Source organism: Eubalaena glacialis, chromosome 18, assembly GCF_028564815.1.
Source record: "Eubalaena glacialis isolate mEubGla1 chromosome 18, mEubGla1.1.hap2.+ XY, whole genome shotgun sequence".
NCBI lineage: Eukaryota > Metazoa > Chordata > Mammalia > Artiodactyla > Balaenidae > Eubalaena > Eubalaena glacialis.
In genome coordinates, this window is record NC_083733.1 from 13,958,177 (window position 1) to 13,976,507 (window position 18,331).

Below are 18,331 nucleotides of genomic sequence, written 5' to 3' on the forward strand. Positions count from 1 at the left end.
ATATGATCCAGCAATCCCACTCCTAGGCATATACCCAGAGAAAACCATTCAAAAAGATACATGCACCCCAATATGCATTGCAGCACTATTAACAATAGCCAGGACATGGAAGCAACCTAAATGTCCATCAACAGAAGAATGGATAAAGAAGATGTGGTACATATATACAACTGAATATTACTCAGCCATAAAAAGGAACGGAATTGTGCAATTTGCAGAGACATGGATGGACCTAGAGACTGAGTGAAGTAAGTCAGAAAGAGGAAAACAAATATCGTATAATATCACTTATTTGTGGAATCTGGAAAAATGATACAGATGAACTTATTTGCAAAGCAGAAATAGAGACACAGATGTAGAGAACGGATGTATGGATACCGGGGGTGGGGGAGTGGGATGAATTGGGAGATTGGGATTGACATATATACACTTACACTACTATGTATACAATAGATAATTAATGAGAACCTACGGTATAGCACAGGGAACTCTGCTCGATGCTCTGTGGTGACGTAAATGGGAAGGAAATCCAAAAGGGGATATACGTATACGTATAGCTAATTCACTTTACTGTACAGCAGAAACTAACACAACACTGTAAAGCAACTATACTCCAATAAAAATTAATTTTAAAAAAATGAGGCTTTTTTGAGTACCCCAAAAAAATCAAAAAACAAAAAAAAAAGGTAATAAGAGGATAGTAACAATGTTATACCAATATTTTCACTATATCGATGAAATGGAAGTGCTCTTATTACTGACTCAGGAAGAAACAGAACATCTAAATAGTCCAATAACCCACTGAAAGAATTAAATCAGTAGTAGACAATCTTCCCACAAAGAAAACACCAGGCCTCAGTGGCTTCACCAGTGAGTTCAAAGAAGACATCATTTCAATCTTTTATAAACTCTTTCACAGAATTGAGAAAGCAAGAAAATTAGCAAAAGTGACACCCAAACTGGACTCTTAAAGAGTATGAGGAAGGAAAACTGTGGTCCATTCTCATTCATGAACACAGAGGCAAATCTCCTACACAGACTGTTACCCAACTAAAATCAATCTGTATGTAAAAAGGGAGTTATCAGTTTATTAGGAGTCTATCAGATTGGTAAACTTTAAAAAATTCTGACAATACCAAGGGTTGGTGAACTCGCATTGCTGATTGGCAGTTATCTACTGATTGGCAGTTAGAGGCAGGCACACCCTATGACCCAGGGATTCCACTCCCGGGTGTACAGTGTGGAGAAATACAGGCGCATGTGCATCAAGAGGGCGCTTGTGCAAAAAGAACCATAGCAGCATTTTCCACGATAGCCAAATGTTGAAACCAACACAAATGTCTGGCCATAGTAGGATGGATATCTAAATTGTGGTCTAGTCATTTAGGATAGTCTACAGCGGTGAGGATGAATGAACCTCAGCTGTGGGCAACGGCATGGAGGACCGTCACAATTCACAACTCTGAGCGAAAGAAATAAAACATTACAGAATGTACATAGTATGATTTCTTTTGCATAAAGTTCAAAAACAGGCAAAACTAAACTATATTGCTTAAAAGCAAGACATGATCATTACAAAATAAGGATAGTGGTAACTTTTAGGAGTGCGGGAGAGAGGGGTGTCTGGGGAGGTGGCAATTTTTTATTTCTTGGCCTGGGTATTGGTTTAACAGATATTTATTTCATAATTTTTTGTTTAAACAAACATGTTTGCATGCATATACATGTTTATATGTACACATACATATATGTATATGTATGTTTTATATACTTTTCTGTATAGTTCACAGTGAAAAATATAAAAATACAATAAAATAAAGGGCATGGAGACTCTCTCTGAAGAACAAAACAGATAACTAGATTCTGAAAGTGAAGGAAGAGACAGAGTGGGAGTGCAGGGAACAGGCCAGGTGGGCTGAAGTTGGGGAAACAGAAGAGATTTTGATGGAATCCGGACAGTGAGAGTTTGGAGTGACAAACTGATGAAAAGAGCATTTATCTTCCCACCAGTTCGTAACTCTGGGCCATGTCTGCCCAACCACTGTCAAAGCCTTCTTGCGCCACCTCCCTGAAGTGGTCTGTGCATAAACAAGCACATAGACAAATGTGTGTGTGTGTGTTGTACACTTGATACACTATTATGTGTCCCTTGCTGTCCTTTTCACCACATATATTCTATGTGACTTATGTAATTCGGAAAAAGAAGAAGAATATTTTAAATTTGAGCAAGGCAAACAAACACGTAATAGAGACAAGTCCCTTTTACATGCCTGAACCAAAGCTCTATGTGGTCCTGGTTTACGTGAGGACTTGGGCAGCAGAGGAAAGGAGAGAACAGGAGCGTGGTCGATCAGTCGATCATCCCCTGCCCTCCCGACCACCGCCAAGGCTGGCCCAACTACGGGATGCAGAACGTGGATCCAGAGGCCCCCTGGGCAGAGCCTCCAGCACAGATACGGGGGCGGGGAGCCCCTGGCAGGCAGGGCCATACCTCAGAGTTGGCCGGCACCACAAACTGGGAGGGCAGGCTGATGTCAGGCACCCTGCATTCCGTGGAGAAGGTCACCGAGTAGGGCAGGGGGTTCTCCACCTTTATGGAGGCCGATGTGCTCTGCCGGACAGGGCTCACCATCTCGATGGTTTTGATGACGCCTGAAGGGATGACCCTGAAACTCACCGTGTAGTATAGGAACTCGTTGGTCACCTCGTTTCGGAAGATCACCTGGGTTCACAGAGAGAGTGGGAGGAAGTGGGGCAGAGCAGAGGGGTTAGCCCAGGGTCCTCCGCCGTCTACAGGAGCCTTCTCCCTGTTCGCAGGGCGTGGACGCATGAAGCACAGGGACCAGGCTGACACAGGCCCTCCCAGCCCCTGTGAACCCTGCCAGCCAGCCCTTCTCTTCAGGTATTCCGCTCTGGCTTCTCCCAGGTGAGAGAGCATGAAGGAGCCTGGGTTGCTTTAGGAGAGGCTAGAGCAGCACTGTCTAGTGCTGAAGATGAAGGTGTCCCCAGTGGGGGCAGCTGAGTGGCCCTGGAGAACAAGCAAGACCTCAAGAGGTTCATGTTGTGGTGGGCTTCACTCCAATTCCTGCTGCTGCTGGAATAGTTAATAATATTAATAATAATAATAATGATAATGATAGCATCTAACACTTGATTACTGTGTACTAGGCACTGGAAGTACTTATTTAATTCATACAATTTGTAGGCAACATTACTATTCCCCTCACCGGTTTTTCTAAACATGAGCAAACGGGCTTAGCAAGTTATTATCTTGCCCAGGGTCACATGCAGAGTAGTATCAGAACCAGGTTTGGAACCCAGGTTGGCCTGACTCCAGAGCTCACACTTGTAACTGCAGTGCCTTGTCCCCTCACCCCTGTGTCTGACCTGTTGATAAGCTGCTCCCCTTTTTCAGTTCTTTCCCTGGATGACTGATGATGTTGAGCATTTTCTCATGTGCTTCTTGGTCATTCACATATTTACTTCTGTGACATAGAGTCTACTCCAGTTTTTTGCTTTTTTTAATACCTTGAGTTGTTTATCTTATTACAATAGGTGGTAATAGTTCTTTACAAACCTGCCTTTTTACTTTCAATCTCTTCCTGTCTTTAAATTCAGAGTGCTCTGATACCCTCTGTATTTTAATTGGAGTGTTTAGTCTTTTACATTTAAAGCAATCATTTATGTGTTTGGGTTGAAGTCAGCCCTTTTGCTATTTCTTTTCCATTTGTCTCTTATTTTTTCATTCCTTGCTTGCTACTTTCCTGCCTTCTTTTGGATCAATGTGTAATCTTTTGTAATATATTTTATTTCCTCTACTGGCTTCTTACCTATATTTTTAAATAATAGATTTTTAGTAGTTGCTCTAGAGCTGACAACACAGCAGTCAGGAAATTGTCCCAAGCCAGAGAGGACAATCACAGGACTCATAAGTTTCTCTTCTCTCTGATGGATTGCAGTATTGTGCTGCCTGTTGTCCGATGCCTAAGAAGAGTTACCTCAGATATTTTGTCCAGTTTCATGGTTGTTTATGGTGAGGGTCTACTTACTCCAACGTAACCGGAAGCAAAAGTATTTTTGACTTTCAAAACACTTTTAGGTTGTTATTGTTCATTTCAGTATATATGTTACTGTAAAGAGATCCTGTGATCTGGGTTTGTTGTCATTTTTACCCAAAATTTTACTTGTATTTTATTTATTTTTTATTTTTTAAATTTTTAAAAATAAATTTATTTATTTTTATTTTTGGCTGCATTGGGTCTTCATTGCTGTGCATGGGCTTTCTCTAGTTGTGGCAAGCCAGGGCTACTCTTCGTTGCGGTGCGCGGGCTTCTTGTTGCAGTGGCTTCTCTTGTTGCAGAGCACGGGCTCTAGGCGCACAGACTCTAGAGCGCAGGCTCAGTAATTGTGGCGCACGGGCTTAGTTGCTCTGCGGCATGTGGGATCTTCCCGGGACCAGGGATCGATCCCGTGTCCTCTGCATTGGCAGGCGGATTCTCAACCACTGCGCCACCAGGGAAGTCCCTTCACTTGTATTTTAATAAATATATTTACTGGTATTTTTCTGTTCATACCTATAGTTTACTAATAGCTCTAATTCTCTCCCTACCCTTCTCTATGAATGAGAAAATCTCTTATCTCCCCATTTGCTTCCAAACGAAAGAAAATTTTTTCATTGCCTTATTTTATCTCTCCCCTTGCTATTTCCTATATTGAGGTCATATGAAATATTAATTTCAGATTTCTTCTCAACAATTATTTGAAATTACCTATCAATTTAATTTTGATTCTTTGTTCATTGTATCTTTGTACTTTCCTCTTGGATTCATTTACAAGAGGAATCATTTTGCTAATTAGAATTAATGTTTCATATTTTCCATTGTATCTGTTAACATAAACATAAATTGTTTACAAATTAAAAAAGAAAAAAAGAAAAAATTTTAATTTTGTAGCACTTCTTTCAGATAGGGATTGTGTATATGGGTTGGTTACTTTGAGTCTTTGCATGTTTAAAAGTGTCTTTATTTTGCTCTCACGATAGTCTTGTCTGGAAAAAGCATTCAAAATTGAAAGTCATTCTAAACAGTTTGAATAGCTTACCCTATTGCTTTTGGTATTCAGTGTGGCCATGAGAAATCTGATGTTATTGTGAATATTACTTCCATCTATTTTCTCTAGAATCATTTAAGACTTTCTCTTTTATCCCAGTTTTCTGAAATTTTCTTCTCATGTACTTAGATGTGAGTCTGTTTTTCATTCACCTTCGTTGGCAACTTGGTGGGTTCCTTCAATTAGAAGACTCAGACTTCGTCAAATAGCTCTGGACATTTTTTTCTTCAATTATTTCGTAGAGTATTTTCTTCCTTTTATTATCTTGTTTTTCTGTTTCGGGAGCTCCTATTAGATGGGTATTAGAACTTCTTGATATATATTTTATGTCTCATATTTCCTTTCAGCTATATTGAGATACAATTCACATGCTGTACAATTCACCCATTTAAAGTGTACAATTTAGTGCTTTTTTAATATATTCACAAAGTGATCCAACCATCCCCACACTCAATTTTAGAACATTTTCACCACCCCCAAAAGAAGCCCTGTCCCCAGTAACAATCATTCCCACTTCCCCCTAATCCATCCCTTATAGTTCTACGCACCACTAGTCTACTTTCTGTTCCTATAGATTTGCCTATTCTGGACATTTCATTTAAACAAAATCATATAATATGTGGCCATTTGTGACTGACTTCGTTCACTTAGCATAATGTTTTCAGCGTTCATTTCAGTGTTGCATGAATCAGTACTTTGTTCCCATTACTTTTTATTGCCAAATAATATTCCATTGTATTTATCCATTCACTAGTTGATGGAAATTTAGGTTGTTTCCATTTTTTGGCTTTTATGAATAATGATGCTATGAACATTTATGTACAGGTTTTTGTGTGGACGTATGTGTTCGCCTATTTTGGGTATAAATTGCTGAATTCTATGGTAACTCTATGTTTATCCATTTGAGGAACTGCCTGACTGTCTTCTAAAGCAGCTGCACTATTTACACTCCCACCAGCACTGCATGAAGGATTCATGTTCTGCACGCCCTTGCCAGTACTTGTTATTATTTCCTTTTATTCTTGCCACTTCTTTGTGCTCACGTGCTATTTTTTCACTTTGAGACCTTTCCCTCGGTGGTTCCACCCTCCATCCTGGCTTCAAGTACTACCTGTAAGCGGGTAATTCCTCTATAGTTCTCTTCAGCCCTGACCTCTCAGTGAGCCCCTGACCCATATGCTCCTTTTCTTACAGCACTTAGGCCATTTTGTAATTATGCATTCATAGTGCAATTATCTGATGAATGTCCATCTCCCTCCACCAGACTGTGTGTTCCAGGAGAACAGAGACTGTGCCTATCTTTGATCATTGCTGCATTACCAGCACATAGTATAGCATATGGCGCATGTGCTCAAGAGATGCTTGTTCAATTGACGAATGAATTAGGACAAACAGCTCACGTGTGAAAGACCCTGAGGAGTCTTAGAGTCGATGGTCTATGTTGAATCCTGGCTCTGATGTTACTAGCTGTGTCAAGGGCTCAGCGTGATGCTGGACACTCTATAATCCCTCAGAAAAGGGATCTTTTGTTATTATTTTTGTGGTCTGGTGTTTGCTGGTCCACTGCTACCTACTGCTTAAAGATTTTCATGATTCTACCACCTTGAAGGCTTGGAATGGACCACACGTTGGCTGGCTAGCCCTGCAATCTGGTCTCATCTTAAAGAGTCTGGGAATCCTGAATGCCTTTGCCTGGTCCCTCTAAATGGTCAGCCTCACAGGATAACGCTAGGCTGGCTGTGAGAGGGCATCTTCACTCCCAACACGGGGATCATCAGCCTCAGGGTCAAACCTCCGGGGTCCCAGGGCAGAGCCTTTAACGTGTGGATACCTTTGCTGTGTACAGTCCCTCCTTGTGGGAAAAGAAGTTCAGCTTGTAGTCTTTCTTGGAGGCAGACAGCACATCAATGTAATCAAGGCCCTTTAAGGTGACACTTAGGTCGGGCTTCTCCGGTTTCAACATTTCCACAATGACCCGGAATCTGGGGGAGCACAGGGGTGCAAGAAGAGAGGACAGACAAAATGAGACAGTTTGCCCAAAGGAAAGAAGGCAAGGTGACATCTCCACTCTTGATTTCATGGAAAGCACACGGGTCCAGGGTTCTAGTCTTCACTCTGGCACTAACAGTAACAGTAACTACCATTTACTAACCGCCTATTTTGTGCCAGAACTGAGTCGGTGCACCACACGTGTTACATGACAGGCTTTCAGTCCTCATCTCACAGTGCCTGTCGGAGGTACCTCTCATTATCCTCTCCATCTTACTAGGGAAGAAATTGAGGCTGAGAGAAGGAAGATGACAGCTCAGTTAACAATGCCTAGTTATTGGCGGAACTAGCATTTCAGCTTGTCTGGGCCTTCATCCACTATGCTGAGCAGGCAGTTCTCTTCTCCCAGCCTTTGGCTTCTTTTCCATAAAAGAAGGGGACCAGGCTGGTGGGCCTCAAGCTCCTCTAGGTCTTCTGTTCTCCTCCATTCTCACTGCAAGTACGAGATCCAAGGGACGTCCTTCTCTGGCCAGTGGCTTAGGTGATAAGACAGGGCTTTCAATAATAACAACGATGATTATCATTTTGATAATAATAATGACAGCTAACCTTTATTGAGCACGTATTTTGTGCCAGGTTCTGTTCTAGGAGATTTTCAAGTTACCAGCTGCTCATGGAGAGCGCTGAACAGGAGAATCTCTCTGGGGCTCAGTTCAGGCAATGCCTGGCCACAGCCCAGAACTTTGACTCTTTAGCCCCCACTGTCCTCTAGGGGCCCTGACCGGGGGAGGGGCTAGGCTCGACGGTGCGAGTCCTCCCCCCGTCTCCCCCACTCCCTCACCTCTGGGGCTTGTTCAGCCAGTTGGTGATTGGCAGGAGCTCAGTGTAGGGCGTCTTACATGGCACTTCACGGTAGATATTGGCCACGGCTTTGGGGAGCTCGGAAGTCCCATGCAGTACATACAGCCAGCCGGTCCCATCTGGGAGGGGGAAGAAGAGGGTGCCCTAAGAGAAGAAGAAATGTGGTCAGAATGACACAGAGGGTCCTTTATTAGCTACCTCTCAGGCATGGCAGTAGCACAGGATTAATGGAGGCTCTGCAAATAAGCATAACACTTTTGGAAAGCAGCTTGGGAATATGTTCCCAAGAGTCATAAAAATGTTCATGTGTATTTGAACCAGGGATCCCATCCCAAGGAACTTACTGAAGAAAAATCCCTACAGCAGAAAAAGTTACATATATACATACACGTGTATATTAGAACTACTTATATTGATGAAAATTTAGAGATAACTTAAACATCCAACAACTGGGGGATGTTAAATAAATTATGGAACTGTTATTCAATGAAATATTAGTCAGTCATTAAAAATGATTATCACAAAGATTACATAGTTAAATAGAAAAATGCTCATGATATAATGTAAGGTAAAAGTAAACAGGATGCAAAACTGAGGATGATGTGATGGCAGCTATGGCTGTATTTGAATAAGGATTCAAAGTAGTGAAGACAGAAGAAAACAGTTCTTTTTGGGGAGGGGAGGTGGAAGATTGTGGCTTCTTTTCTTTTTTTTTGATTTTTATTACAGTCACTATGATGTTATTTGTGCACTTAAACTAAGTATTAATTGCTCGATGCTTAGTTGAGGACTCCATTTTAGAACTGAGCCCCTGGTTCAAAGAGAATCCCCTCAGCATAAAAATACACGGACGAAAAGGGAAGCTTTGGACTTGATAAGCTTTGGACATGATTCCCCGTGGATCCAATATCATTTGTGGGGGTCCCCTCTTGTCTTAACATTCTCTCTCACACAACTCCTCCCTCCAACCATGCCAGGAAAACAGTGGGGAAGGTGGGGCTCAACCCACCTGATGCTTGCGGTTCTCCACATTCAAGGTGCGGGGCCGGTAGGTAATCTCATAGGGCTTGTTTTGCTGATGGGGCTCCAGGGTGATGAACTCGGGCCCCTCCCAGTGCTCGCCTTCAAAGATGGGGTGCAGATTCCAGGTTTGGTTGGTGCGGTTTGAAAGCATGATGGTCTGTATGTGCTTGGAGCGTACCTGGCAGGTGAAATTCACCACCTGGAAGAAAACAGGCACCTTAAGCAGGCAGTGGAATTTACAAATCTGGAGTTCAAGGAAAGGTTCAGGCCATATATAGATAGATAGATAGATAGATAGATATAGATAGATAGATATATTTGGGTGTTGTCAGTATAGCAATGTTTTTTTCAGGCCAAGAAACTGGATGAGATCATCAAGAAGTAAATGTATTTAGGAAAAAAGAAGGAATTTCAGGACTAATTCCTGACTGGCATGTTCCAATGTTAAGAAAAATCAGAAGAGGAGATGAGAAGAAGCAGCTAATAAGGTGGGAGGAAAACCAGGAGAGGGTGGTACCCTGGAGGCCATGTAATGAAGGAAGTGCGTGAAGGAGGAGGGGCTTGTTCAAGGCGTCAAATGCTATCGACAGGTCAAGTAAGATGAGTGGTGAGAACTAGCCATTGAGCTTAGCAACGTGGACAATGTCGTATTGGTGTGAAGAGAGTCAAAAAGATCACCAGTGGGACAAGAATAGAGTTTAGCAGGAGACCCACACATATATTATCAATTGGTTTCTGACCAAAGTACAAAGGCAATTCAGTGGAGAAAGGATAATTGATTAAATAAATGCTGCTGGAACAACTGGATATCCATGTACAAAAAAAATGAATTTTGATTCATGTCTTACACTACATACAAAAATGAACTCTAAACAGACTGAAGATCTAAATTTAAAACTTGTGTCCTGAATATACAGAGAGCTCTCAAAACTCAGTAGTACGAAAGCAAACAACCCAAATAAAAATAGAAGATCTGAACAGACACTTCAACAAAGAAGATATATGGATGGCAAATAAGTACCTGAAAAGATGCTTAACATCATTAGTCATTAGGAAAATGCAAATTAAAAACCACAATGAGACATCACCACATACCTGTTAGAATGACTAAAATTAAAAAAAAACTGACCATATCAAGTATTGGCAGGGATGCGGCACAAGTGGAAATGTCAGACGTGGCTGATGGGAATGTAAAATGGCACAACCGCTTCGGAAAACAATTTGGTAGGTTCTTAAAAAGGTAAACATATACCTACCCTATGACCCAGCCATTCCACTCTTACATACTTACCCAAGAAAATGAAAGCATCTATTCTTGCCAAGACTTGTACACACACATTTATAGCATACTGCATGATTCCATTTATATAACATTGTTGAAACAACAGGAGATGGAGATCAGGTGTCTATGACCATAAGCAGTGTTGCCAGCAACTATCAGGTTTCCACTATTAGGTTTCCAGGAACAGGGCTAGCAGAGGATTAACCCAAGCCCATTTTTTAACCATAGAGAAAGCGAAAGGTGTTCACCCCTTACTTACAGAGCTTATGACAGAATTTGATCTAGCCAGAGATGTCAATACAACCTTCCCTGAGAATGAGATGCTTGAGTTGAGAGCTGAAGAATAAGTAGGAATTAACTAAATGAAGAGGGGAAAATGAATATATCACCGGTGGGAACAGCATGTGCGAAGGCCCTGTGGTGAGAGGGAGCAGGTCTACATGTTTGATGTGGGCACCAAGGACTGTTTGAACAGGGCCACTTGTTTCTAGAGGGCCTGACTGAGTTCTCCTGTGGGGCTTGCTGGGCCCACTCTGGCCACTGGCCCATCTGTGGGCAGCACCTACTAACCTCTTTTACCGAAGGTGGTCCCACGCAGACTCCAGACAGGGTTAGGCTCAGAGGACTGCCACCCTGGATGAAGCAGAGCAAATTTTTATGGAGGATCTCCTTGCCCACCTCAGTAGGATGGTAAGTCACTTCGAAAGAAACCTCCATGCCTGCGGTGATATAGCCCTCTTCCGGGCTGATGGAGAAATGAGGCTTAAATTTTCTGGCATCCCATTTAAACCTTTTCCAAGACAAAAGGAGACAAGGTAGTTTACTAATATCCTTGGGGTGTCCTCAATCCTGCTGAGAAAAGAGACTTTGCCTGCGCTTTTAGCTGGGAGGTTCATCCCCTTGTGCACTCCCTGGGGCCTGGGAGGAGGAAGACTGCTAGGCAAAGCAGAGGCAGGCGGGACAAAGGCCAGGTCATTCCTGGGTGGGATCTCTAGGCTCTCCCTTGGGGCTGAGCAGGGTGGGAAGTGCCACACTGGGGGGCATGTGCATGAACACGCTTACACGTGTACCCGAGGTCACACAGCTAGGATGTGGCCGGGCCAGGACTGGAACCCTCCCGAGACTGTGGCCATAACCGCTCCCTGCACTGCCTCTCAGGTCTGATCAGGGGGGTGGAGATGACCCCTTCACATGAGAGTTGCCCCTATTCTTGGTGGCACTGGGATCCGATGGGCCTGTGTGGTCACCCACTCTGTGGCCTGGCACTTGGTCCAGGCAGGAGATAGAGGGTGGATGGTGCAGACCACTGCTTCCAGTGCCAAGGCTGCCATACCACAGCCTCAGGGCACCGTTCAACTGAGGTCGGTGTGAAGGGTGCCCCCTGCAGGTGTGTGGTGCGCAGCGGGCACAGCTATGGCAGCACTCCCCAAGTAGTGCCTGGGTGGGTCCCTGCTGGCAAGTCATATAACCACTTTGAGCCTCAACTTCATCTGTGAAATAGGGACAATATAGTAACCACTTCAGAGGGTCCTGGGATAGTTAAATGGGAATCCAGGCCCAGAGGGCTCTCCTACCTCGCACCCACGTCGCCCGTGTTCAACATGAGGACGCGACGCGTGGCTTGTGTCCGACACACGACTGGTCCGAAGGGAAGATGTTCCTGGTCCAGGGAGATCTCCAGGGCCTGGCAGCAGCCGCTGAGGAGGAAGAGGGGCCGCAGGAGCCCCATGCACTCCATGAACACCTCTTCGGAGAAGGGAGGGACACGCTTCTTCGGGGCGAAGTTGACTTCCAGCTTCCGGACCTCTTTGGGCTTCAGAGTGATGTTGCGGAATGGTGTCAAGGTGATGACCTGGATAAAATGACAACGAGCCTCAGCAGCTGAGGGTGGGGTGCTCCTGAGGCTCCATTTCTGGGGGTCCTGCTGCTGGGACCGTATCAGGCCAGGTGTAATGTCATTCTGCCCTCTCACCAGCTGTGTCACCTGTGGTGAGTTACTGAAACTTTCTGTGATTTACTCTACAGTGAAGATCCAGATCACCCGTACAAAATGTGTGGCACGTAACAGGCATTCAATCAATGTTAATTCTCTTTCCAACCCCTTGCAAATAACCCCTGCTCTCTGGTGGAGGAAACAGTAAGAGCAAGTAGAAAACACTCAGCGCTCCGGTGGTTTTCAAGGCGCGCTCCCTGGGCTCCCTGCATCACATTTCCCAGTGTGCTGGTTAAAAGGCGGACTCTTGGGTCCTGACCCAGCCCAAGAGAACCAGTCTCCTTGGGAGAGCTTGGAACATGCATTTGGGGACTCATGTGTTCTAAAGTTTGAGAACCACTGTTGGAACTTGAATATAAGGGGCTGCTCTCTCCCCTTGGTCCTGGTAAAAAATCAAATCAAAATCAGCTTGAAGGAAGTCAAGCCCTTTTCATCCTTGAGCTCCCTTTGGTACGGAGTGCTGAGCAGTCACCAGGAAGTGGACTGTGGCGGGCAGGGAGGGGCGGGGAGGGGGAAGTGAGATAATGGCTGAGAATCACAATAGGAAAGTGACCTTAGAGATTTCTCAAAACACAATGATGGAAGTGACCCCCCGGGGTGACAGTGCTGGTTCAGGCCATTCTGGCAGCTTTTGTCTCACCACCTCAAGAGGCAGAACTGGTGCAGCCGAACTGTGAGGGGCCCTGACCCACTGGAATGAGGACTTTACTTTGGATTAATGAGGAAAGGGAAGCAGCAAGTTTTCCCTCTTTCTCTGGATGGCAAAGTGGGTGATGTGGGGTCCGGGGACGAGATGCCCACTGGGTCTCCTGCTTTAGTTGGCCTCTCACAGCCAGTGTTCCTGTATCCTGCAATCCTCAGATGGTCCACAGCACTCCTACCACATTGAATCACACCTAGGATTCCAAAAGCATCAATCCCTTTGAGCCTATATAATCTTGCCTGCCAGAAACACTCCTTCCCAACCTGTCTGCCTGGGAGATACCTCTTCATCCTGTAAAACTCAGTTCAGACCTCTCTCCACCGTGAGGCCTTCTGTAGCCCACCGAGCCCTCCTCTGAGCAGCCCTGGTCCTGAATCACACCCTGCTTCTGCAGCTTCTAGGCTTTCCTGGGACTGTTCATGTGTCTGTGACCCCAAAAGATTGTGAACTCCACCAGACCGAAGTCTATGTCATATTCACCTTACTATGGACTGAATTGTGTCCCCCCAAGTCCATATGTGAGTAGTATTTGGAGATGGAGCCTTTGGGAGGTAATTAGGTTTAGAATGAGGTCATGAGAGTGGGACCCTAATGATGGGATTAGTGCCCTTATAAAGAGGGACACCGGAGAGCTGGAGCTTGCTGTCTCTCTGACATGTGGGGACACAGCAAGAAGGTGGTCGTCTGCAAGCCAGGGGGAGTGTCCTCACCAGAAACTATGTTGGTACCCTGATGTCAGACTTCCAGCCTCCAGAACTGTAAGAAAATAAATGTCTGTTGTTTAAGCCACCCAGTCTGTGGTGTTTTGTTATGGCAGCCCAAGCTGACTAAAGCACACCTTTATATTTCCAGCACGTAGCACGGATTTACTGAGTAAATGTAAGAATGAATTGAATGAAGGAATGGATATAGTCCATCCTCAGAACGAAATACACCTGGTCCATTTTCAAAGGGCCACCCAAACACTGTGAGATGGGTAGACGGCAGCCAGGACTGTAGCTTCTCTATTTAGGGAGCTCGAGGACATGGATTTGGCAACAAGCATGCTTCTTTCACACGGCGGATTGAAGTGTAAAGAGGGACAAGCTTTCGGGGGCAGATGAGTGACGTATATCGAAACACGCTCTTCCTTTTGGTGCAAGAAGCCCACTCCTAGGGGTATGTATTAAGCAGAGAGTCATGGATTCACACAAAGTTTTGTTTACATGGATATTACAATGCTGCTTATAAAATAAAAAACCAGGAACACCTGAAATGAGCAGAAGTAGAGGATTGGTCCATCTGCATAATGGAGGTATAGAGGAACAAATGACATTGAATGTTTAGGAGCTACTGCAAGTTGGGAAAAGCAGGTTTCAAAACAATCTGAACATTAATATTTTGTTTAAAAAATGTGTAGGAAAAACAGGGGAAAGATAGGTACCAAAATGTTAAGTGATTATTTCTGGGTATGCGATTATAGGCGAAATGTTTTGCTTTGTGATTTTCCATATTTTTCAGATTTTCTGCTGTGATGATATATGTATGTTCATTAGAGCCCAGATCTTCTGAATCCATCAAGGGCACTTCTCTTTCTACATCACTGTTGCCCTCTAGAGGCATGTAGCCTCTCCAAGCCTTGGTTTCCTTACATGTAAAATGAGAATAACAGAAGCACCACCCTACACTGTTTCTGTGGAGATGATCGGAGGCAGCACAGCGAGAGCTCTCAGAACCGCCTGGCACACTGAAGGTGCACGAGAACCGTGAGGTGGCAGTGTTGCTACCACGATCATCCCTGTCATCGGGACGGGGGAGGGATGGGGCATGAAGACGCCACTAGGGGCCCGAGCACCAACCTTGGGTTCCTGGAGTTCTGGAATCGAGAACAGGACTGACAGGTTGAATGTGAGCTGGGCTTGGCTGTTGTTCATGATGGAAATCGTTTTTTTCGCCACCTGTCCAGGCAGGACAGCTCCTAACTTCACCGTCTTATTGGCTGGATCGAGGACTAAAATCTGTGGGATAAGAAAGAGAGCAGGGAAGGAGGTTCACCAGTTAATGAGAAAAAGAAATACGATACGTGTACCCTGGTGAGGCAATGCTGGTTCCGTCTCTTTCTGTGTCCCTCATTCTTCACATTGGATGGGCATTCGCCCACTCAACAAACATTTATGTGCTTAAAATGCCCACTAAACAACTTGTTGCACAATCACATAATTACGGCTGGGTTCAGAGATGTTAGGAAGCAAAAGCTCAGGGCACAAGGGGCTGAGCCAGCCTGGGGGTGAGGGAGGTTTCCCTGAGGAAGGCATGTTCCTACTGAGAGCTAAAGGAAGGGTAGGATCCTGTGGGTTTGCGTCAGGGTGGTGTGGGGCTGGATCCCGAGGGAGGAGACAAGCTGTGGCGAGGCCCTGAGCTGGAGGGAGTGGTCTGGTCAGGCCCGTGGCTGAGACCGAGGGGGAGACACGGGAAGACAGTTTGGAGAGGGGTCAGGTTTTCTTCTGGGAGAAGTGGGAAGCCAGTGCAGCCTGGAGTGGCCCCATCAAGTGTGTATCTTGGGAGGGTGCTCTGGCTCACTCCTCTGTGGAGACGGACTGGAAGAGGGCAGGAGAGAGAGCCTTGAGGAGTGAGAGGTGATGGTGGCAGCGGAGGTGGGAGAAGCAGGTACATTTCAAAGTCCTCATCTAAAGTACTGATCAAAATGCTGGCCTGGATCAGGCCAAGGTCAGGCTGGGCCTTGTCCTCCAGGATGACGTGACCCACACGAATAGCACCCACTGGTCACTGTCATTTGACCAGTCACTAAACTGCACCCCTCCCCCACATGCTCTTTCTATCCTGCCCATATGTTTCCATTTTGTGTACAAAGGCAAGGGTCTCCAGCCCCACCCTGTGAACTCCTGGAGGTGAGAGAACATGCTTAAGTCTCCTCTGCAGGATTTCTGCAAAGCACCTGACACAATGGGTGCTGAATGAGTGATGAAAGAACGAACACTCGAATGAATCAATGACATCAGAAGAGACCCCATCACTGGCTCGGGTGCAGACACACCAGGTGGCCTGGTCCTGTTGCTCTATGGCTTGATGGGAAGGCTGCCAGGAATACACCCCTCCCATTTTCTCTTGGTTGCTGAAATGTCCCATGCATTGCTGAGGACCTTGGAAGGTCTTCAGTTTTCCAAAACTTCCTATTAAATGCAAATACTCCCACCAGACAGACACCTTAAATGTTAACCAGACACTGGGAAGAAAGGGATTAGCAGCAGGACCGGACCATTCCCTTCCTACTAGGAGCACCTGGTTAGAAGGAAGGCCCTCAGTCAAATAGGATCCTGGGAGCTGTGGCTGGCTGGAGAATGTCCGTCTGTGTGGTGTTAAGGAAAGATGTCCCGTAACTGAAAGGTATGTCTGCATACAGAGCTTAAAACAAGTCTCACCTTGTAACCCGTAAACACTCCATGCCCTAATGTGGGACGAAAGGACATGCTTGGGATGCTGCATCTGATAGTCTCAAACTTCTCCTAGAAAAAGAGTGTTTCTCCAGTGATCTCCTGTGATTACTTGTATCCTTTGATACAGTAAAGTTTGGTATTGAATGAGATCTATGTGATTCACTTGGGTCTGATCTGACGATTCACCCCTTGGTGGGACTGGTTGACCCCCTCATAGAGCAGCTTGGGGGCAGGAGACTTTGAGGGGGTGGCAGGTGGGCTGAGGCGGGCAAAGAAGGGCAAGAAGGAGGGGCGCCAAGCCCGAGGATCTCCCCAACTGGCTCTTACCTTCATTTCAGTGCCTTTCCCTTTGATTTCAATTACTTGTTGTGAGAGCCCATTGATTTCAAAGGGGATGAGTTCTCGATAATTGATACTTTCTCGAGGATAAAAGATGATGGGAATCTCCAGTGTCTTTCCTGGCTTCACCACATCAACTCGGAAGTTCACCTCGAGGTGGCTGGTGTTGGTGTACAAGCACTCTAAGCTGGAGAAGATCAGGAGGAAGGTGTGTAAGCTCTCGGATGCCTGACCCAGAGGGGGAGATTTTGTCCCTTGTTTCTCTGAGCTGGATCCAGTGCTGGATGTCCTGCCCAGCTGTCCTGGAGTCCAAATGTAAGGGCTGGAAGGGACTTCAGCAGTGATCCAGCCCGTGGTCCCCTGGGCACCGTCGAGTTACTTCCCCCAGATCACATCCAGAGATCCTGGCAGAGCCGGGCCTCAAATGCAAAGTCTCATGACCTTCTGCCCAGTGCCCTTTTCACTTTCTTTATCCTCTCTTCCTTGATAATGCAGCTCATGGTTTTGTGCCCTTTCATAAGAAGGAAGGGCTTCCGGAAGTAACTGGGTGGTAAAGCACAGCGGGGAGGAGTGTGTGTCCAGAGTCAGACAGACAGAAGCGTGGACCCGGGCTCTATCCCCAACTAGCCATGTGACCTGAGAACAGTTTACTCGCCCATCTGGGTCTCTGTTTCCTCCTCTGTAAAATGCGGGTAGTGATGGCTACCTCATAAAGTTGTTGTGAGGATTAAATGAGATAAAGTGACTAAATCAGTCACTAGACAGGGCACAGAGGAAACATCATTCCATAAAGGTGAGCTATTATTATTATTGCTAATTGCTCAACTAGAAGAGACCTTCAAAGATCATGTCCACCCTCCTTCACTTGTGGGTAGGAAGCACCTAGACCTCCATTACAGCCCCTCCTCATCTGCCTTCCGCGTATTTAGAGAAGGACTCTAGCTAAGGCAATAAATAGAGCGCAATGCCTTAAACAAAGTAAGACTCAGATTAAATTAAATCAGGCAAGAAGGAGTGTAGGTAGATAAGATTTTAAATTAGTATTTAAAATTACACGACACTCTTGTAATTTAACATTCAGGAGAATCATCATCACCAGCACCATCACCACCATCACCGCCACAACAATAGCAACAGATAAAAAAAACTGAGCATTTCCTATGTTCCGGGCACTGTTCTAAGTACTCTCTCTAAAGGAGCTAATTTAATCCTTCTAATAGCCGTAGGGGGAGGTACGACTATCCCCCACTTCAGGCAAGGAGACAGAGGCACAGAGAGTTTAAAAATTTTGCCCAAGGTCACATAGCTAGGGAAGTGCTGGGATTTGAACCTAGACCTGTGCTATGTGATATGGTAGCCACTAGACACATGTGGCTCTTAAAGTTAAAATTAATTAAAATAAAATAAAATAAAATAAAAAGTGCTGTTCTGCAGTGGCACTAGCCACATTTCAAGTGCTCCACAGCCACGTGCAGCTACAGGCTACCGTACTGGACAGTGCAGAGGTACAACATTTCTGACATTGAAGAAAGTTCGATTGCAGAGTACTAATCTGGAGAACTCTGAATAAACATAGGTCTCTGGGCCAGTTTTGTTTT

The 18,331-nt window shown here is 45.2% G+C and overlaps 1 protein-coding gene across 1 annotated transcript in view; it reads right to left on the bottom strand.

Annotated features, from left to right (window-relative positions):
- The window catches only part of HYDIN (HYDIN axonemal central pair apparatus protein), a 389,934-nt gene that overhangs the window by 9,280 nt on the left and 362,323 nt on the right, over nt 1-18,331 (bottom strand). The window contains exons 77-84 of the mRNA XM_061172597.1: nt 16,722-16,920; nt 14,799-14,957; nt 11,839-12,116; nt 10,835-11,054; nt 8,969-9,181; nt 7,940-8,103; nt 6,941-7,091; nt 2,492-2,722 (exon numbers count right to left, since the gene is read on the bottom strand). Of these exons, the coding sequence (XP_061028580.1) occupies nt 2,492-2,722; nt 6,941-7,091; nt 7,940-8,103; nt 8,969-9,181; nt 10,835-11,054; nt 11,839-12,116; nt 14,799-14,957; nt 16,722-16,920 (1,615 nt within the window). The remainder of the gene's footprint in view (nt 1-2,491; nt 2,723-6,940; nt 7,092-7,939; nt 8,104-8,968; nt 9,182-10,834; nt 11,055-11,838; nt 12,117-14,798; nt 14,958-16,721; nt 16,921-18,331) is intronic.